The following is a 22,952-nucleotide window of genomic DNA, read 5'->3' as shown; positions in this document are numbered from 1 at the left end:
TATACCTAATTACACTCCTAAATGGGCAGTAAGATGAATGACATTATTACCAACCTATACTGGGCTATTCAGTCTATGTACACAATATGACAAATACATTTTTCATCTTTCACAGGAGGTGGGCTGTAATTTAGGAATTAAAAGATTAGAAGGACCTTAAGATAAATATTTTCTCTTTAGAATGAAGGAAATCGTTTTCTGGTTGTGTGTAGAGCGTGTAAAAACAGGAAAAATCTCCTCGTTAATTTGTTGGAAAGTCTTTGATGGAGTTTGTGACCCCCACTTTCCCAGAGTAAGGGAGCTGCTTCAGCAGCTGGGCTGTGGATCAACAGTGCCTCCCTCCTCTGTGATCCTGATCATCTGTTTATCACCCTCCTGTGGTGTCTGACCCTCCTCCTCAACCTGGTGACATATCAAAACTTATACAGCCCTCTGATATTAACTTAAACTAAATGCATGACCATCTACATATCAAAACTTACATGACCCCCTCCATATTAAAACTTATATGACCTCTCCATATTAAAACTTATATGACCCCCTCCATAGCAAAACTGACATGACCCCCTCCATATCAAAACTAATACATAACCCCCTCCATATTAAAACTTAATGCCCCCCTCATATCAAAACTTGCATCCATTTATTGAATTTCTTCAGTAAATTTTGACAAATAAAGCAGATCCTTATCTAATAAATAGATGTGTAAAACTAACTTGGGAATGATTGACCGGTATTTTATGTTAATGATTTTAACTTAAATTTTTGACACGATACCTGTTCAGTTTGATTGAATGTTGGATTCGGAGGATGGTTTGACATGCATGAGTGAGCACAGTACCACTGGCCCTTGAAAGTGTTGGGAAAGTGTCCCAGACAAATGTTGTGCTCATTGTTTATTAACTTGTGAATCTCATTAGGAATGATTACCACCCAGTTAACTTGGTGTCAGATGGTTATTACCTGACAGGCATTACGTGTGTAGCCATCCGTGAACGTATCAATACTACTAAGGACCCGTAGGGACAGGTTTGTGGGGATCTCATACCCCTTAATAACAACATAGTCTGTAAAGTGAGCTTACATAACAATGAACATTTGTAATGCAAAATGTCATGAAAACATATATCATTTGAACAATGTTGAAAAGCAGGAGATAGATAGAATTGAGCTTAATGATAATTTTGGTCTGTAGGATATATTATGTCTGGTTCTAGAGATTTTTGAGAGTTACCTGTGCTTAAATTGAGCTATTCACTATTTACAAGGGTAAATATGTGATAGACTTGTGATAAGCTGTTAACCATTATGTGATAGACGTTGTGATGAGCTATTTATTGTTTACAATGGTAAAATATGTGATAGACGCTATGATGAGCTGTTTACTGTTTACAGGGGTTGTATGTGACAGAAGGGTCAAAGATGACGATGTATATAGCAATGATAGTGAATTGTTTGGATGAGTGTTAAATGGACTGAGTAGGTCCTGTGGGGACGAAGACCTGTTTTAGACATACAGTTAATCTGTGCTGTTTGGCAAATACTCACCCAACCCACATCCTCATGGACACTGGGACTTGACCCTGTATGTCCGAGTCATGGACACAGACTGGACATAAAATCAGGAAGTAAAGTGCTATGTAGAAGTATTAAATTATTCTAGAGAAGTGCATGTTCTGAAGACTTGCTCCTGCTGTTAATTGGTAAGGAGATTTGGATATGGGGGAAGGGGGAAGGGAGGGGAGATGTGTGTCCACTATCATATAGATAACTTTTGGTGATGAGGGCATGGGTGAACTGATGGTGAGGAGTTGGGATAGCTGGGCGGTCCACCATCAAGCAGACAACTACAGAGAACTATTGCAGTTTACACTGGTCATTCATACCATCAAAACACCAGGGCCTGCATGCTCCTGGTAACCTCCTTTGGCCACTGGATGGATAAAGGTGGTAGCCCCTGATGACCTCAAATCTGAACCACTGGTTTAGGAGGATGGACATGTGTCTGGGGGTGGCACCCAGGGGCGGAGTCATGGCTATTTGTCTGGGGGTGGCACCCAGGGGCGGAGTCATGGCTTTTTGTCTTGGGTCATACCTTGTGGGTGGAGTTATACCATATTCCTGGGAGTGGGGTTGTGGGGGTGGAGTGTTGATACATGATAAGTTTGTTTAGGAGTGGGAAAAGGTGCTGATAATTGATAATTCATCATATTCTGTATAAAGGGAGGTAACCAGTGGGACACATTATAATGTACATCACTGTGTGTACAAAGGGGGGTGTAATTACAGAGATCTGTTGAAATTCCCAAGTGAACTAGCGCATAAAAAAATCTTGGCTGTTTTTGGGTGCAGCCTCCAAGGATTTGGAATTGAAGTGTAAAAATTGTTCAGGGTGTTTCTATACTCTTATTAGGTCAGGTTAAATCATAAATGCAGCAAATCTGGTTATGTCAGAGAGTTTGACGATTATATTAGCTCATCTGGCCTTAAGGGCAAAAACAAGTTATTGGCATGACACTGTCTCTGTAATCTTTTTTCTAAAAATCACTACTAGTGATAAACGACCAAGCTGACCATTTTTTTCTGGAGCATCATTGCGTAAAACTCATTGTACAATAATCACTATAACTCAAAATATTTTACTGGTTTTCTGAAATAGCCCGGTGAATGATACAGGTGCTCTGGGCCTCTTGTATGTAACTGGTGACATGGGGATAGCGATCTAGTGTCATTATTGATTTAATCAGAAATAGTTTCTGTTGACTATGCTGATTTGAGAAAGTCGCTTGTGTAAATTCCTAGATAAATCACATGATTAAGTCTGTCATCTTTGATTGTTATAAAGTTTTAGAATTCTGTGCAATCACCATAGAAACAGATCTGTCACACTGTATTACTAACTATCACCATAGAAACAGATCTGTCACACTGTATTACTAACTATCACCATAGAAACAGATCTGTCACACTGTATTACTAACTATCACCATAGAAACAGATCTGTCACACTGTATTACTAGCTATCACCATAGAAACAGATCTGTCACACTGTATTACTAACTATCACCATAGAAACAGATCTGTCACACTGTATTACTAACTATCACCATAGAAACAGATCTGTCACACTGTATTACTAACTATCGCCATAGAAACAGATCTGTCACACTGTATTACTAACTATCGCCATAGAAACAGATCTGTCACACTGTATTACTAACTATCGCCATAGAAACAGATCTGTCACACTGTATTATTGGCTAAAAAGTAAAATAGGAGTTGGACATGATATCCCTGGAGGAGAGCTAGAAAAATTGGACCATGCATGCTCAAATTTTGTTGTAGATTTATGAACAAGATAGGAATTTTCAATCTTTGACAAGTTATTCTAACAAGCTGTTTGCTCTGTAGATTATTTCTGTTTTAGTAGCTAAACCTTCCTCTAGTGGCTATTGGTATGCAAATCCCAGTATTGATGGATGGTCAGTATTGTGGACACTGGCTCAGGTCAGACTCATAACCACCACACTAAATATCGGTCAACCAAATCCTTGATAAAATTATATTCAAACTGATACTTTACAATTAGTGTTTGACAGAGAAAACTACTTTTGATTTTTGTTTGTTTTTGTTTTAAAATATTAAGTAGGAAGTTTCCCAGTCAGAGAGAACAGGTCTGACCCCATGAACTGACCGGTACTGAGGTTAGTACACAATACACATGCAGTAGTAGGTCACGGGAGTTCAACTGTTCACAGCCCCCATTTTATTCTCATTACCCAGCTGTTACAGTGATCTTTGCCGCCATTGTGGTACCACTGGCTTCATTCCCTGTGACTTCCCAGTGACCTCCAGGGACTGACCCCTCACCACACCCTCCTTGATTACCACTGTTTCTGTGATGCTGCTAACTTCTTCAATGAATTCTCATTTATACAAGTTAACTTATAAAATATTTATATCAGTAAGTTGTACTTTGAAGAACAGTATTGCCTAAAGCTTAAATTAAATTCACTTTACCTGAAACATAAAAATTCACCTTACACCTGCAGTATTTAAAAATGTTACTCTTTCCTGGAACTTGATTTTCTAATTACAGTTTCATTTAAAAATCACTTCAATGTTTAAGTTACCTGAGACATCAGTTTATCTACTTATTCACTTGTTTTTGTTGTTGGAAGTTTTTCTACAACTTTGGTGATATTGTGATTATAGACAGAAATTCATTCCAGAAATCATCAGCAATACACCTCAAGAGCATCCAGTGCTTGTTAAAACTTGCTGTAATCAGTGTTAATTAATGTCTCCTAGCTGACGAGCTGTGGGAGATTATCTGCCTTTGATCACAGATATTGTGTTTGTTTGACCTCTAATTTGACATAGAGAAGTGCAGACATCACAGATCTAAATTGACACTGGTCAGTTGTATTAACACTGGTCAGTATCAGATTAACACAACAAGTTTATTTATCATGCTGAACTCTCTCCATCTGAGAGTCCTACTGTATACACTGAAACCTGAATTTGAGAAGCAGGACTAGTTCATTCTGTATATATCTTGTTAGCTTCATTCAGTTTGGTGCTTTTGTTCAATCTTACCTTCAAAAGGCCTAAACAAATTAAAACTATAAGTATGTTGGTCATGTCATATTAGATCTTCATCTTAATTGAATTTAATGATTTTAAAGTCATTCACACTTATTTTAAATGGTTGGCAATATTTTCTACATTTTGCCTGCGAGAATGACTAAGCTTTGAGGTTTGTGTACTGACATGGTGTAGAGGACTGCTTCTCATTAAAGGTTCCTAGTGGTCTGGTCAGTGTATCTGTACATGGCGGACACTGTGATTAGGGAGGGGTTGGGGATGTACATGGCGGACACTGTGATTAGGGAGGGGTTAGGGAGCTGACCTCTACAGCTGCCTGGGCCCCTGACCACTATATATACCATAGTCCTTTTCTGCTGTCTTTTAATATTTGAATGCCACAGAAATGAGTCAAACCCTCAGTTTATTTCCAATGGTCCCTGTACGTTTTGGTTATTGGTTTTAGGTTATTTTGGTATCTTAAAAACAGCTTTTTAAAGCTTTTAAAAGGAGTTCAAGTTTCTAATGGTCACTATGTGTACTGTTGATAGCTGTCTGTGTTGTCACACCTCTTCAATGATCCACACCAGTGTTAGAGTTCTTCCATTAACTATAGACCCAACATGATTATACCTAACTCATAACAACAGCATCTCAGTAGGCATGTTGTACAGACTTTTACACATATCTGTTAAATGTTAGGAGGTCCAGGAGTCCATTACACAGATATTGGGACTCTCTTGCACTTGTCTCTAAAACAACACAATATCAGCTTTCTGGCTTTAATAGATTAAGATACTTGTATCCTCTTTCTTTATATTATCTGGTTTTAAGAATACTTGATACATTGAAACATTATTGCAACACAAAAGAAGGCATTTAACAATCACCTGGATTTAGTAGTAGCGTTAATTCTGTTGCCTTTAAATTAGATTTTGATCTAGGGGTTTGGAAGGAGAATAAATGCACGCATGTGAGGTGACAATGACATGCATTAGAAATGACATGTGCTTCATTATAACAGCCCTGATTGTGTATGCCCTCTATTGTTATATAACCAGGATTTCAAATTCAAACCTTGATACTGTTTTTTTCTTCATTTCCTAAAAATCGCTTATCCTAGGTCTGTACATGTTTCCCCAGGTCTTGAATTTTCTCTTGTTTATTCATTTGCTCCTCCAAGTCTCTGGACTTTCCTCTTGTTCATACCCTTGCCCCCCCTCCCTCACAACGATATAGGTGCATGCCTTCTTGATCTATACAATTGGTTCTTGTTCATTCCCTTGATCCCCCAGATGTGTACAGTTGCCCCTGGTTACACTCTTGCCCCTGGTTATACACTCTTGCCCCTGGTTACACTCTTGCCCCTGGTTATACACTCTTGCCCCTGGTTACACTCTTGCCCCTGGTTACACTCTTGCCCCTGGTTATACACTTTTGCCCCTGGTTACACCCATATTCTCGGGAAGCAAGGGTGTAATCAGGGGCAACTGTACAGATCTGAAAGGGTGATGGCTTCTGTGACAGAGAGGAGGTGGTTCTCAGTGATGTAGAAATCCCCTAAAGCTGCCATTTCATTAAGATTACAAATTCAGACTGCTCACCTAGTAGTAAAACATCCTCATTAAACCTGGTAAGATTGGCTTTATGATTCCTAACAGTAATGAACAGCTGGGACCTAAGTGTTGGCCAGTCGACCACTTTGACCATTCCTACAGGCTTTTATCTTACTTACCTGTTTCTGGCATGTTTTAAAAGAAAACAATATTGCAATAAGTGTTATTCCTTTCAAAAGATGGATAGATTTTTGTTTACATTGAAGGGAAAAAACAATTTGCAAAAAACATTTAAAGAAAAATTGGCAAGGAAATGAATACTTATTTTTAGATACATAGAACATAGAGTAGCTGACTAATTAGCCTCCCCCTCCACTCCAACCCCTTTTTACCTTGCCTCAACCCCCTCCCCTTCTCACCTAGTGGAATTGTCCCTTTATTATAGTTATAATAGCTACACTATAGCCACAGGAACCATGTGGTTGTGTTTTGTGTAAAACAAGAGGGTCAGTGGTATAGTTACAGAAACATTACCATTAAAATAAGTGATAATTGAAAGTAGCCTTATTGGTGTTGTGATGGTAGGCAGTGGTATTGGGAAGGTATGGCCGATGTGGGGCAGTAGATGTTGTCATGTCAGAAAGCTGTTAAGGGATAGTTAAGTAGATGTTTTCTCTGATTCCTGGCATATGCTGCTGAGATGTGTGCTGACATCAATACTTGACCAGATTATTGACCAGATCTTATCTCCACTCTTACAACATGGTCAATAAGTCCAGGTGATGGGCTGATGTTTAATTTCACTTATGGTGTCTATTCTCCAGCCCCATGGTCAATACCTGTAGTCCTCTACATGTATTCCCCACCCCCATGGTCAATACCTGTAGTCCTCTACATGTATTCCCCACCCCTATAGTCAATACCTGTAGTCCTCTACATGTATTCCCCACCCCTATAGTCAATACCTGTAGTCCTCTACATATATTCCCCACCCCTATAGTCAATACCTGTAGTCCTCTACATGTATTCCCCACCCCTATAGTCAATACCTGTAGTCCTCTACATATATTCCCCACCCCTATAGTCAATACCTGTAGTCCTCTACATGTATTCTCCACCCCTATAGTCAATACCTGTAGTCCTCTACATGTATTCCCTACCCCCATGGTCAATACCTGTAGTCCTCTACATGTATTCCCCACCCCCATGGTCAATACCTGTAGTCCTCTACATGTATTCCCCATCCCTATGGCCAATAACTGTATCTGTCTTCCCCACCCTTGGGGTCAGTTACTGTTGTTTGTATCTGTGTTTTGGAATCACAAATACAGACTACAGTCATAATCTCCGGGGAGGGGGTACACAGATACAGACTCCGGGGAGGGGGTACACAGATACAGACTCCGGGGAGGGGGTACACAGATACAGACTACAGTTATGTACTCCGGGGAGGGGGTACACAGATACAGACTCCGGGGAGGGGGAACACAGATACAGACTACAGTTATGATCTCCGGGGAGGGGGTACACAGATACAGACTACAGTTATGAACTCAACCCCTGGGGTCAATAACTATAGTCTGTGTGTGTGTGTTTCCCACCCCTTGGGTTAATTACGATGAAGGTTTGTTATGGCATTATTGCCGTAGGTTTGTTATGGAATTATTGATGAAGGCCTGTTGTGGCATTATATTGATGAAAGCCTGATATGGTATCATCGATGAAGATGCTGATAAAGTTTTTATAATGATCAGCTATACTGTTTTAAAGGGTGATTATTTTATGATTTGTTAACCAATATAGCTACCCAGCTGTCTACACCTGTTTTACCCCTGTTTCACTGGGGTCACACATAGATAAGTATATATTACATCGTCACTAAATATAGATCTGCCACAGGAAACAATCTGTCACTATTTCTTTCATCAGAACATTACAGGTAACTTTTCATAGATAATCACTTTTAACTGTTACAACAAAGGGAAAAGGATTCATATCCACAGTGAAATGGGATACAGCCTATTATGCATCCCTAATTGATTTCTGAGTCTATATCGGTCTGGTACAAATCAAAATAAATGGAATGAAAAACTAGTGATTTTGTCCCAACACACACATTGCGGCAACTAACCTATTTCAATCTTGTCCAGTTGATCATGTTCACTGGTCAAAATCTGGGGTCTCTAGCCGGTCAAGTGAGGGCCAGTGTGTGGTCCCCATGGTACATCAATGACTTATTAGTGGCCAGTAAAGCAGTCAAACAACCCACCACAAATTTATAATTTGATCATCCATTCAAGTTAATCCTGATAAACAACTGAACCATCAAAAATTGACCTGATATTCCTGGTCATGACTGAAGAACATAATTTATTGGGGGGTAGGGGGTTTATGTCCTAAAACTAAACTGAAATTGTTTTCTGATTCTAACTTACTGAGGATTCTAACTAAACTGGAGAATGTCAAGGCATGATGACTGATAGTTTGAGGGAAGACCTACTGGTAATAATTCAGACAGATCACATTGTATTTGTAATGCTAGTCTCAACTCTGGCAGCAGCTCCATGATTCCTTTTTCAATCTTTCTTTTTCTTTCATAAGGAATTAATTGTAAGTTTTTATTGATCTGAAATCTAGAAAATTTGAACATAAAGCTGTATGTTTTTGGTTTTACCTGGCACTAGGGCCTGGAATCGGCCTCAGATTCAATAAAATAAAAAGCGGCTTGGTGAAAATAATTTCAGTAAAAAAAGTTAATTTTGGCAACATGTAGAAATGACATTTTGAGATGGAGTGACCCTGTACATGCCTTGATGATAATCCCAAGGTCTATCCGTTTATAACTCCACCACTGGGATAAACCTGAAGCTTTTATTTACAGAAGAATAACAATACTGATAGCTCCTTCGGAATTAAGTATATCAGAGCATTTGGCTGTAAGTTACAAAAAGCTTTTCAAGAATTTGATGGCAATGGTATTCTGGCTGATACCTATATAGCTGTAATGGCAGGTTTATAATGGTGAAGACTCTATAATCCAGGTGAGATTCCCGATCATTCCCAGATTCCACAGAAGGGAACCCTATTAAAAGTATCAGTAGAGATAAGTCAGAATATTAGCATGCTTTTCAATTCATAAGGCTAACATACAATGGGTAGGGAGCGGATGAGAACATTAATTTTGTTGCCGGATCTTTTGATGTATAGAGGATTGGATGAGCTTGTAACCTCATACCCTATCATTAGGAGAGGTATTTTGGTTGACCAGTGGTCAGAGATTTAATGGTGTTAGCTGGGACACCTGTAGGTATATATATACACAAATATTTCATACATTGACTTTTCCTTTTCATGTGTATTTCCCAAAGTTTAAAGGATCAACGTTCTGTGATGGTCCTGTGTCACCAGGGGGACAGTAGGGCTGAAACTGACCGAAAAAAGGCCGTTCTACTGCACAAGGTCAAAAGGGATATTTTTTAACAAAATAACAAACAAATTTGTCCTTAGATACTGGAGCTAGCTATTAGACATATAGAGATGTTATCAGGCAGCAATAGTCTGGCAAATGATTAAAATATTATCCGTCTGCTTTATAAAGATCTGTACCGAGATTCACTCGAAAAATGAAAAACACAATGCTATGTATTTGACACTGAATGGTCAAGGACTTTTTGAATAACGGGGAGGAGGTGAGCAGATATTATAGGAATGTAATTTATTCATCAGTCCTGTTACTGACCTACTGGGTCCATTAATTGGTCAGCTTAGGAAGTTTTCCGCCCTAGGGCTTCCCCTCTACTCACCTAAGATCACTAGGGTCAACACTTCTTTAATGGATTTTATATACTGAACCTGTATGTCTGTCACCTGTATACTGAACCTGTGCTGTCACCAGTATTGGGACAGGAGGCCTCTGTCTGTGTGGTCTAGGGGAGATAACTCCTCAAGGAGTAGCTTAAGTACATTTCACACGTCTTATCAATTTAACATGTATCATTTTTGTCAAACGTGAAGAAGCAGGAAACATTTTGACTGATAATCAGTTGTGATTAATTCCCTTGTTTATCGGTATAGATCCCGTGTAGATCCAGGCTCCCTGCACACAGAGGATTCCAGTATTGTTTAGTTAGAGAAAGGTTGATCTTTCCTTCTGTAAATGTTATCAGCAGTACCCTGTCCCAGACATGGTCCTCTGTCCTTACCTCTCAGACCCTTCTCCTATCTCCTTATTAGAAGGCCATTAAGTGACTTTTATCTGTGGAATACTAGCCCTTGTTGTTGATTTGTTGTATACTTGTGAAACTTATCTTATATACCTATCTTTATCTATAGAATATGGCTGTCCCCTATTGGGGCCACGGATATATTAAGTAAACAGAGACCCAGAGGCACCCAGCAACTGCACTCTGGGAAATCCTCCCAGAACAACTGGGGCTATGATAATCCTATCACCACTTTGATTTTTATCACGATCTGATTGAGTCATTCCCATTTGATTGCACTGGAAATTAGTAAAATATCCCGGATGTAACCAGCTGTCAAAAACCTGTCAGGGTAGATTTCTACATGGCACCAGGTTGATGTCTGTTTGACTGTGGTGTTGTAATCCTGGGATTAACCTGTAACCCCCAATGTTTATGATATACTCATGTCAGTAATAACTGCTTCATTTTAGCGACGATTTTATAAAACTATTAAACCTATTTTGTGTTTGTTGGAACTTGGTATCTGATTGTTTTTTTGGGAGGAATGAGAAAGATTTTTGAAGATACTGATCACAATGCACATTATAATAGAAATTTACCATAGGACATTCTTACCAAACCATATCCCAGCAGAAAATTATATATGTGTGTGTGTACAACAAAGCCATGCTTGGTTTGAATCTTCTCATGTCTTGGTGTAAAAATACAAAGATGTCAGATAACACAGGTGTCACTGTACAAAAGAGCATATTGAGGGTGAGAGAAAGACAGGTAGTCAGGAAGGACAGGTGTTTATACAGAGATGTCAGATAACGCAGGTGTCACTGTACAAAGGAGCATATTGAGGGTGAGAGAAAGACAGGTAGTCAGGAAGGACAGGTGTTTATACAGAGATGTCAGATAATGCAGGTGTCACTTTAGACAGGAAAAGATTGAGGGCAAGAGTTAAACACTTATGATACCTAGCTGTGAACTACATTATGTACATCCATTTCAAATTTTATCAGTATTTTTTTTTTTTGTCTTTTCAGAGATTTGAAAATGGAAAACATAATGCTAGATGAAAAGAAGAAAAACATCAAAATTGTAGGTAAGTATTGTGTATAATAGGTAAGGCTTGTGTATTATAGGTAAGCAAGGTGTGAATTAAAATACAGGTCGATTGTGCCTAATGTTCCTCAGAATATGGAAGATAAAGGTTCATTGGACCTTAAATCTATTGAACTATGGCAGATACAGCTCCATTGGACATAATATATCCTCAGACTGTGGCAGATAAAGGTCCATTGGACATAATGTTCCTGAGAATATGGTAGAGACAGGTCCGTTGAATCTAAAATCTGATATTAGACTATGGCAGATACAGGTTCATTGGACCTAAAATCTATTGAACTAAGGCAGATACAGGTCCATTGGACCTTAAATCTATTACACTATGGCAGATACAGGTCCATTGGACCTTAAATCTATTGGACTATATCGGTACTGATCCATCGGTCCTTATATCCTCATACTGACCTGGCAGATTACATTGTTGTATCCTGGTTTTCTTTACATATACTTGTTATGTCTGTGTGTTATATTGAGTCTGGGTAATAGACATTTATGTCCTGAATAACAGCTGTCTTATAACACAGTGACTGTGGTGCTTGATATTGTAATAATGCCCAATGATTATAGATATGGCAATAAAGCATTCATCTGACTGCGATCAACCTTATCTCTCCCTCAGAATGAGACTTGGGGGACAAATATTGATCTAAAGGAGAAAATCTGGGGAATGAAACCAGGTCAAGGAGTGTTACAGTAAGGGTAGAACTGTTGTACATTGGTGAAAGCTCACTCATAGTTTGTGTACTCATATCATAAAGAGGAGGGGGCAGGGGGGTAGGGTGAGGATTTATATTGGAGATGAGAGTGGGGTGGGAGGGGGCAGGGGGGTAGGGTGAGGTTTATATTGGAGATGAGAGTGGGGTGGGAGGGGGCAGGGGGGTAGGGTGAGGTTTATAGTTGGAGATGAGAGTGGGGTGGGAGGGGGCAGGGGTGGTAGGGTGAGGTTTATATTGGAGATGAGAGTGGGGGGGGGAGGGGGCAGGGGGGTAGGGTGAGGTTTATATTGGAGATGAGAGTGGGGTGGGAGGGGGCAGGGTGGTGGGGTGAGGTTTGTATTGGAAATGAGAGTGGGGTGGGAGGGGGCAGGGTGGTAGGGTGAGGTTTATATTGGAGATGAGAGTGGGGTGGGAGGGGGCAGGGGGGTAGGGTGAGGTTTATATTGGAGATGAGAGTGGGGTGGGAGGGGGCAGGGTGGTAGGGTGAGGTTTATATTGGAGATGAGAGTGGGGTGGGAGGGGGCAGGGGGGTAGGGTGAGGTTTATATTGGAGATGAGAGTGGGGTGGGAGGGGGCAGGGGGGTAGGGTGAGGTTTATATTGGAGATGAGAGTGGGGTGGGAGGGGGCAGGGTGGTGGGGTGAGGTTTATATTGGAGATGAGAGTGGGGTGGGAGGGGGCAGGGGGGTAGGGTGAGGTTTGTATTGGAGATGAGAGTGGGGTGGGAGGGGGCAGGGTGGTAGGGTGAGGTTTATATTGGAGTTGAGAGTGGGGTGGGAGGGGGCAGGGGGGTAGGGTGAGGTTTATATTGGAGATGAGAGTGGGGTGGGAGGGGGCAGGGTGGTAGGGTTAGGTTTATATTGGAGTTGAGAGTGGGGTGGGAGGGGGCAGGGGGGTAGGTGAGGTTTATATTGGAGATGAGAGTGGGGTGGGAGGGGGCAGGGGGGTAGGGTGAGGTTTATATTGGAGATGAGAGTGGGGTGGGAGGGGGCAGGGTGGTAGGGTTAGGTTTATATTGGAGATGAGAGTGGGTCGGGAGGGGGCAGGGTGGTAGGGTGAGGTTTATATTGGAGATGAGAGTGGGTCGGGAGGGGGCAGGGTGGTAGGGTGAGGTTTATATTGGAGATGAGAGTGGGTCGGGAGGGGGGCAGGGGGGTAGGGTGAGGTTTATATTGGAGATGAGAGTGGGGTGGGAGGGGGCAGGGGGGTAGGGTGAGGTTTATATTGGAGATGAGAGTGGGGTGGGAGGGGGCAGGGGGGTAGGGTGAGGTTTATATTGGAGATGAGAGTGGGGTGGGAGGGGGCAGGGGGGTAGGGTGAGGTTTATATTGGAGATGAGAGTGGGGTGGGAGGGGGCAGGGTGGTAGGGTGAGGTTTATATTGGAGATGAGAGTGGGGTGGGAGGGGGCAGGGTGGTGGGGTGAGGTTTGTATTGGAAATGAGAGTGGGGTGGGAGGGGGCAGGGTGGTGCGGTTAGGTTTATATTGGAGATGAGAGTGGGTCGGGAGGGGGCAGGGTGGTGGGGTGAGGTTTGTATTGGAGATGAGAGTGGGGTGGGAGGGGGCAGGGTGGTAGGGTTAGGTTTATATTGGAGATGAGAGTGGGTCGGGAGGGGGCAGGGTGGTGGGGTGAGGTTTATATTGGAGATGAGAGTGGGGTGGGAGGGGGCAGGGTGGTAGGGTGAGGTTTATATTGGAGATGAGAGTGGGTCGGGAGGGGGCAGGGTGGTGGGGTGAGGTTTGTATTGGAGATGAGAGTGGGGTGGGAGGGGGCAGGGTGGTGGGGTGAGGTTTATATTGGAGATGAGAGTGGGGTGGGAGGGGGCAGGGTGGTGGGGTGAGGTTTATATTGGAGATGAGAGTGGGGTGGGAGGGGGCAGGGTGGTAGGGTGAGGTTTATATTGGAGATGAGAGTGGGTCGGGAGGGGGCAGGGTGGTGGGGTGAGGTTTGTATTGGAGATGAGAGTGGGGTGGGAGGGGGCAGGGTGGTGGGGTGAGGTTTATATTGGAGATGAGAGTGGGGTGGGAGGGGGCAGGGTGGTGGGGTGAGGTTTATATTGGAGATGAGAGTGGGGTGGGGTCTCTAAAATTATGGAAAAACAGCCTTGAAAATTCAAACCTTTACAGTTATACAAGTGTTAGGAATGGCTCATAACAGGTGGTCAGCAGTGAGGAGAGGAAATATACTTTGGTCAGCAAAAGAGCTTAGGTCACTGTCTATGACCCACACCTGACCTCTCAGGACAAGGATTTTGATGGTCAGTGATAAATGGAGGTATTCTAACTGACCAACAACTACAGTTTAATTAGGGCTGTGGTGGCTGCTGCTGATGCAGAATACAGACTGACCCTCAGACCAGCGGTCACTTCAGAGACACGCAGTAATTAACTCCTCATATATCATGTCCATTCAGCAGTACTAATGCACTGAGCGTGACATTTCTGGACAGCAAGATAATTAGAATCTGATAAAGAACCAACAATCGACTGGCCAACCTTTTATCTCCTTCAGCATATCTTGGCAGGTTTATAGTCTAAGGGAAGTAACTCCAGTAACAGATAAACATTTAGAAACATGACAGAAGTTAGGACTTTACTGTTATTTAATGTATTAGAAAATGATTGGATTTAAATTATTTACTAAATTTCCTGTTTTCTGTAAATGATATTAATGACATAAAAATGAATAATTTCTACTACATTAAACGATACTTAGCTTTACTGTCAGAGAAGCCGCATAAATGTTAGAAAGTATAGTGTTTTAAACAGGATTCAATGTAATCTTAACTCATTTTGATCTTGTTCCAGACTGTGATATGTTTTATTTGTCTCTTGCTATGTTCAAAGTACGACTAAAGAATACTATTTTCCAATATTTTGGATATATAAGTCTGTGTTACATGCATAACTGACTGTGATATTTTATACTTATGTTGTATCTGTTATCCATTCTGTAAGTGGACTCCCGGGTCTGTGGGATTCGAAATAAATAAATAAATAAATACTTAATATAGCAATTATTTTGTCTGTTAAGATTTTGGCCTCAGTAACACCTTCAATCCCAATGAGCTGATGAAGACACATTGTGGTTCCTTAGAATATGCAGCGCCGGAACTCTTCACCACGGGTGGAAAGTATGGACCAGAAATTGACATATGGAGTATGTAAGTGGTGCAGATCTGTCATGTCACATGACACAAATTGTGGTATCACTACTAACTAATGGGCTGGGCAGGTGGCACAGTGGTTTACCTAGGTGGCCTGGGTTTGATTCCCTGACCGGAAAGGTACGGGACTGACCATCTGGGTTTTCCTTGGGTACTCCTACTGTGCTTCCATCAGGGCAAACAATCATGATTAAAATAATTTGATAAAAAATTATTCTGAATAGAAATGTAAAGAATAAAATTGTTCTTTAAAACATTTACAGTGGTATGAATGTAATTATGATGTAATTCCTCTTAAAGTGTGTTACTATTATTTGTTCTATATTAAGCTGTTTTGACATATGTGGCTTATTTACTGTTGTTTGTGGAAACAGGTTTATTTTTGACACTTTGACATTTGTTGTTACAGAGGAATTGTTCTATATGCAATAGTAGTAGGTAAGCTTCCCTTTACAACACCTTACACCGACCAGTACCGCAGAGAGAAACTCCTACAACAGATAGAGAAGGGTCTAACGGAACAACACAACAGGGAGATGGCACACATAACCAGTGGTAGGTACTCTAGGGGACAAGGGGAGGTAACTCACATAACCAGTGGTAGGTACTCTGGGGACAAGGGGAGGTAACTCACATAACTAGTGGTAGGTACTCTGGGGACAAGGGGAGGCAATACATATAACTAGTGGTAGGTTCTCTGGGGACAAGGGGAGGTAACTCACATAACCAGTGGTAGGTACTCTGAGGACAAGGGAGGTAACTCACATAACCAATGGTAGGTACTCTGGGGACAGGGGGGAGATAACTCACAAAACTAGTGGTAGGTACTCTGGGGACAAGAGGAGGTAACTCACATAACCAGTGGTAGGTACTCTGAGGACAAGGGGAGGTAACTCACATAACCAGTGGTAGGTATACTGGGGACAAGGGAGGTAACACACATAACCAGTGGTAGGTACTCTGGGGACAAGGGGAGGTAACTCACATAACTAGTGGTAGGTATTCTAGGGACAAGGGAGGTAACACATATAACTAGTGGTAGGTACTCTGGGGACAAGGGGAGGTAACTCATATAACCAGTGGTAGGTACTCTGGGGACAAGGGGAGGTAACACACATAACCAGTGGTAGGTACTCTGGGGACAAGGGGAGGTAACTCACATAACTAGTGGTAGGTACTCTGGGGACAAGGGGAGGTAACACATAACTAGTGGTAGGTACTCTGGGGACAAGGGGAGGTAACTCACGTAACCAGTGGTAGGTACTCTGGGGACAGGGGGGAGATAACTCACATAACCAGTGGTAGGTACTCTGGGGACAAAGGGAGGTAACACACATAACCAGTGGTAGGTACTCTGGGGACAAGGGGAGGTAACTCACATAATAAGTGATAGGTACTTGGTTCTCTGGAGACAAGGGGAGGTAACTCACATAACCAGTGGTATATACCAACAAGGGGAGAAGGACATAACCAGGTTTCGAGATGAGTGGCCTGAAGTAGAGAAAGAAGTTAAAGGTTAAACAACATCTTCTGGCATCTCTCTCTTTCACCTTGTAGATTGCAAAGACATTCTAAAGAAGATCCTGGAGCCAAACCCAGACCTTCGCCTCCCTGTTGTGGAGATAGAGAAGCACCCTTGGGTCACACACAATGAGAAGATGCCTTTCTACGCTTTCCATGCATTTCCTCGGGACAAGGGCATGAAAGCCAAGGTAAGCTGGGGCAGTTTCCCTGGGATAGGGGTATGGAAGCTAAGGTAAGCTGAGGCTATGTCCCTGGGAGAGGGGCATGAAAGCCAAGGTAAGCTGAGGCTATGTCCCTGGGAGAGGGGCATGAAAGCCAAGGTAAGCTGAGGCTATGTCCCTGGGACAGGGGTATGAAAGCTAAGGTAAGCTGAGGCTTTGTCCCTGGGACAGGGGCATAAAAGCCAAGGTAAGCTGAGGCTTTGTCCCTGGGACAGGGGCATAAAAGCTAAGGTAAGCTGAGGCTATGTTGACAGGGGTATGAAACAAAGGAAATCCAAGGTAGGGCTAAGCTTTTTTCACACAAAAACAGATGTTTGGGGTCCAGACTTTGTGGATTATAAAACAAATATGTGGGGAACATATTAGCTATGTATTTTACACATCAATTTTAAACACATGTTAATAACTTTGAGAGACTTTAAATCAAACGTTTGTTCTCTGGTGGTCTAACTTATTTCCCTTAGTTTGGTCCAATTAACTACTTACATATGTCATGACTTACTTCATCAAGCTGAGGATTATGTCAGATGTCTTAAAATTGTAAAATGGACTTCTCCAGTGAATTATTTTTAGAGTTAAGTGTAAAAAAACTAATGATATCTGGCTCTCCTGAAAAACAGTGAGTTCTTAAATATGACCCAATAAGTAACTACACCAATCCTTAGTAGAGGAAGGGATATAACTCTAGTCACCTACAACCATTCATAGAATGTTTATCTTCCTATTGGAAATTCTCTGAGGTCACTGTGCTCATGTGTCTATTTTTTGGAATCAAATAAATCTAAATCTGTCCCTTAAAAAAAAAGAAAAAAGACATTAAGATTGGAAATATTAAAAAAATTAATCATTGTTTCAATAATGTCAAAATAATCTCCAAAAATTTGGATATACATTCTTGTTCCTTTTATGCTACCTTCGACACCAGAGATAATTTCCTAATTTCAAAAGATTATTTGCATGTATATATAAAAAAAAAATGTTTAGGAATTGATGTTCATTGTGTCATTTAGAGAATGACCATTAGCTATACAGTTTATATCATCACCAGGCTTCAGCTTGTATTTATATATATATATAGTCTGCACTGGCTTGTATCACCATGCACCCTCATTTATATACAGGGGCAGGGGGCATATCACCATGCAGCCTCATTTATATACAGGGACAGGGGGGCGTATCACCATGCATCCTCATCTATATACAAGGGCAGGGGGCATATCACCATGTAGCCTCATCTATATACAAAGGGCAGGGGGCATATCACCATGCACCCTCATCTATATACAGGGGCAGGGGGCATATCACCATGCAGTCTCATCTATATACAGGGGCAGGGGGCATATCAACATGCAGCCTCATTTATCTACAGGGGCAAGGGGCATTTCACCAAGCAGCCTCATCTATATACAGGGACAGGGGGCATATCACCATGCAGCCTCATCTATATACAAGGGCAGGGGGCATATCACCATGCACCCTCATCTATATACAAGGGCAGGGGGCATATCACCATGCACCCTCATCTATATACAGGGGCAGGGGGCATATCACCTATGCAGCCTCATCTATATACAAAGGGCAGGGGGCATATCACCATGCACCCTCATTTATATACAAGGACAGGGGGGCGTATCACCATGCACCCTCATCTATATACAGGGGCAGGGGGCATATCACTATGTAGCCCTCATCTATATACAAGGGCAGGGGGCATATCACCATGCAGTCTCATCTATATACAGGGGCAGGGGGCATATCACCATGCAGCCTCATTTATCTACAGGGGCAAGGGGCATTTCACCAAGCAGCCTCATCTATATACAGGGGCAGGGGGCATATCACCATGCAGCCTCATTTATATACAGGGGCAGGGGGCATATCACCATGCACCCTCATCTATGTACAGGAGCAGGGGGCATATCACCATGCAGCCTCATTTATATACAGGGGCAAGGGGCATTTCACCAAGCAGCCTCATTTATATACAGGGGCAGGGGGCATATCACCATGCAGCCTCATTTATATACAGGGGCAGGGGGCATATCACCATGCACCCTCATCTATATACAGGGGCAGGGGGCGTATCACCATGCACCCTCATCTATATACAGGGGCAGGGGGCGTATCACCATGCACCCTCATCTATATACAGGGGCAGGGGGCGTATCACCATGCACCCTCATCTATATACAGGGGCAGGGGGGCGTATCACCATGCACCCTCATCTATATACAGGGGCAGGGGGCATATCACCATGCACCCTCATCTATATACAGGGGCAGGGGGCATATCACCATGCACCCTCATTTATATAAAGGGGCAGGGGGCGTATCACCATGCACCCTCATCTATATACAGGGGCAGGGGGCATATCACCATGCACCCTCATCTATATACAGGGGCAGGGGGCATATCACCATGCACCCTCATTTATATAAAGGGGCAAAGGATGTATTACAATGCACCCTCATAAAATAAATAATATTGAGTGATAAAGAAATTGTGTAATAAGATGAGAAGATCCCTAAGAAGGGAAGATGAAGGGGTGATCAAATCTTCATTCTTATACAATAGTGGTGATTATTTTCTTCAAATGACACCTTGTCTGGAATTATATCCAGGGAACTGAACAGGTGGAGACATATACAGGTAGAACATTTCTACAAATTTTAATTAATTAAACAAGAGCTTACTACATAGAAGTCAATTGGTTAATAAACAGAAAACCTTTCTCTAAATGTTTTTACTAGATTTAAAACCACATTCTATGTAATATCTACATACATGTATATGTTGCGATTTCTCAGACTTCACCAGGTCACTTAGCAGCAGGCTGTTTGAATCGGTCACAAACAATGGGTTGTGTTAATCAAGGCCCTGTCCTTCCTTCCCGACCACCACACTCAAAAACAGTAAGCTTTCCACACTCACTTTTTATCAGCCGTACTAGCGACACATCAAAGCTTTTGGTTTACCCTTCGTCAATCTTGTTATTGTAGATTTTTGTTTCTTTTAGTCTTTTTTTCACATCATTTTCAGATTTCTTTGATAGTTGTGAAGCATTAGGGTTTTCTTTATAATTTTGAGGTTTACTTACTATACATATTTTAGAACAAACCTGTAACACTTTTAGTTTTACATATAGGTATGTATACATCCCTAAATCTCACTCAGCTCAGATCTTAGTTGATCATCTACATGACTTCATCTGCCCCTAAACCAAATGTACTACCATATACATACATACAAACCTTAAAAGGCACTTCATGGGGCCCCTGTACAATTGTAGTCCACTATGGAATGAAATCTGACCGTTCAGTGGTCAGTGTAACACTTGGTCAGTAATATCTAAAGAGAGGTAGACAGATTGATATAAAATATGTTTAACAATCATATTGCTTAAATTTGCTTTTGATATTTTTTTTAGAATTGTTGATGGTTGTGGTGTTTTGTGTATTTTGCGGTAACAAACATTCCTTTGTAGTGATGTATGGATGGTTTCCCTGCCCTTTGTACATTAACCCTGTTCGATTTATTAGGCCACGCCCCAGAGTGATGATGAGTTAGAACAGGAGGTAAACCAGGTTTATATAGCTATTGTTGAATGTCCTCTCACAAAATCTACGACCATGCATCCACATCATCTGACGGCTGTTGTGTGTTGACATTGTTGCATCCTTGATGCCCTTGTTTGGGGCCTCAGTGTATTCCTGTTTATTGTGGAATGTTTGATGTTACACAATGCTGCCAATGGCATGCCTGTTAAACAATATATCTTCCTGGTAGGGATTCCTGATTATCCCAGAGACAGAGGCTAAGAGATGAGGCAGGCTGTTAAAAGGCAGCCATCCGTGACCAGTACTGGACGTGACAATAGAATGATTCTCTTCCCTTTGCAGACTTACAGCTTCAGTTGCTTCCATTTACTTTTGCAGCATGTAACAACTAATTTCCAGTAACTGAGAAGGCTTCTCAAGTGTCTGATTCATATGGCCATGCAACTTCTGACTGTCCTGGATGTCTGTTTTTAATTTCAGTTTATGTTTGCTGGTTATATGTCTTGTCCTTACACTTGAACTGCATTGAACTGACCTATTACTTCCCAATCACTTCTCCGATATTGTACTGGATGTGTATCTATATTCATAGTGTCCTTAATATTTGTGTCATAAATCTTCCATTCATCATTTAAAACTGACAGTGCATGTTCAAAATTTTCTTATCAAGATAAAAAAAAATAGAAATTGTTGTTAACTGAATGTTTCTAAGGAAGTGCAGACATTTTAATGTATACCTTGTTTGGAAAAACTTGTGACACACACATCCAATCAGACCAGTTATTTCAACACGGAAGCTCAACACAAACAGCAATGCAAATTAAACTACACCTGGACTAAAGAAATTTGATGAAAAAAACCTTTCTAGAGCGAAGATTGTCTGTACCACTCCGTTACCAGTCTTGTGTCAAACAAAATGAAGAAACTGGATCTGAAAACATTCTAATTATCCTACATTCCATCAATATGTCATGTCACATGTGCATAAGTGCAGGTCTCCCCAGCTGAAGGTGTCTCAAATGGTATAAATATTCTCACCTACCAAGGTAGATAACTCTTAAGTGTTTGTAAGTTATGTGTACATCGACTGTGTGTCATTGATTATTTGAAGTTTTAACAAAGGAAGTTTTTTTTTCTTATGGAAATAATTGGAAATAGTACTGTTTAATATACACAGAAACCAATTTCTCTAACTGACGGTACAATTAGACCTGAATATCATGGTAGAGCTTGGATTTTGTCAGAAGTTTATCTGTTTATTGAACACTGGTCAATTTATTTGTGTGATTTGTTATAGATATTTATCTTTAGGTCATCTAGTCGAACTGAAGGGTTAGGACGATCTATAGATATTGTGTTCTGTGTGTCATCTTCTGTAAAAAAAATTCATGTTTTTGACTTCTTCTCATGAACCACTGAACTTATTTCAGGAGCCTGAGGGGCAGTGAATTTAAAAGGTGTCAAATTGGCTGAAATTTCAAAATTCTATTCTCAAGACCCAGAATATGCTTTATTCAAATGCTTTTCCTAGATATAAGGGTATTAAGATGCTTTACCAATATTGTGAATTACGTGATCCTTGGGTCTCACATTTCCCCCTGGGGAATGGGTAAACTTTACAAGAGTTTATATAGAGAGATCACATTTATGAGCATCATTTGTTTAAACTCCACATTTAAACACAAAAACAACAACTATCTGTGTTTATACATCAGGACTCAGTGACTGTTAAGGCTCATGGACCTCTTGTTTAATTCTGGTTTGAAAGCTTTTTAACTTGCACTGTACATTTAGGATACATACAGAATTGTTTTTATACTGTCAGCTTTAGGATACATCCAGAATTGTTTTTATACTGTGATGGGTCCTTATGAAGTGTGATATTATTATAAATACCTTTCTAGACAACTCTTAAGCTGATCATAGGTATAATGGTAAGGGTACCGTATATTCTTTAGGGAGGTAACTCTTACACATATCACAGATATTGTGTAAGGTTGTATATATACTTAAGGGAGAAACTCATGCAAATCACAGGTATGATGTGCAACCTGTATCCTTAAGGGAGATAGCTTTAACACAAATCACAAGTACAGTGTGTAAGGTAACATATATACTTAAGGGAGATAACTCTAATACCAACAATAGGTACAATGTTTGTGGTGACATATATCCTTAAGGGAGATAGATTTAACACAAACGACAAGTACAATGTGTAAGGTATCATATATCCTTAAGGGAAATAACTCTAATAATACAAAATAACAGGTATGTTTGTTCTGAAATATATACTTCAGGGAGATAAGTC

The 22,952-nt window shown here is 41.1% G+C and overlaps 1 protein-coding gene across 2 annotated transcripts in view; it reads left to right on the top strand.

Annotated features, from left to right (window-relative positions):
- The window catches only part of LOC117325366, a 202,530-nt gene that overhangs the window by 136,409 nt on the left and 43,169 nt on the right, over positions 1–22,952 (top strand). For both annotated transcript variants that reach the window (XM_033881531.1, XM_033881532.1), the window contains exons 4-7: positions 11,380–11,438; positions 15,210–15,339; positions 15,752–15,897; positions 16,900–17,054. In XM_033881531.1, the coding sequence (XP_033737422.1) occupies positions 11,380–11,438; positions 15,210–15,339; positions 15,752–15,897; positions 16,900–17,054 (490 nt within the window). The remainder of the gene's footprint in view (positions 1–11,379; positions 11,439–15,209; positions 15,340–15,751; positions 15,898–16,899; positions 17,055–22,952) is intronic.

The sequence above is a fragment of the Pecten maximus genome, chromosome 4, assembly GCF_902652985.1.
Source record: "Pecten maximus chromosome 4, xPecMax1.1, whole genome shotgun sequence".
Taxonomy (NCBI): Eukaryota; Metazoa; Mollusca; class Bivalvia; order Pectinida; family Pectinidae; genus Pecten; species Pecten maximus.
This window is presented reverse-complemented; position numbering and strand designations above follow the sequence as displayed.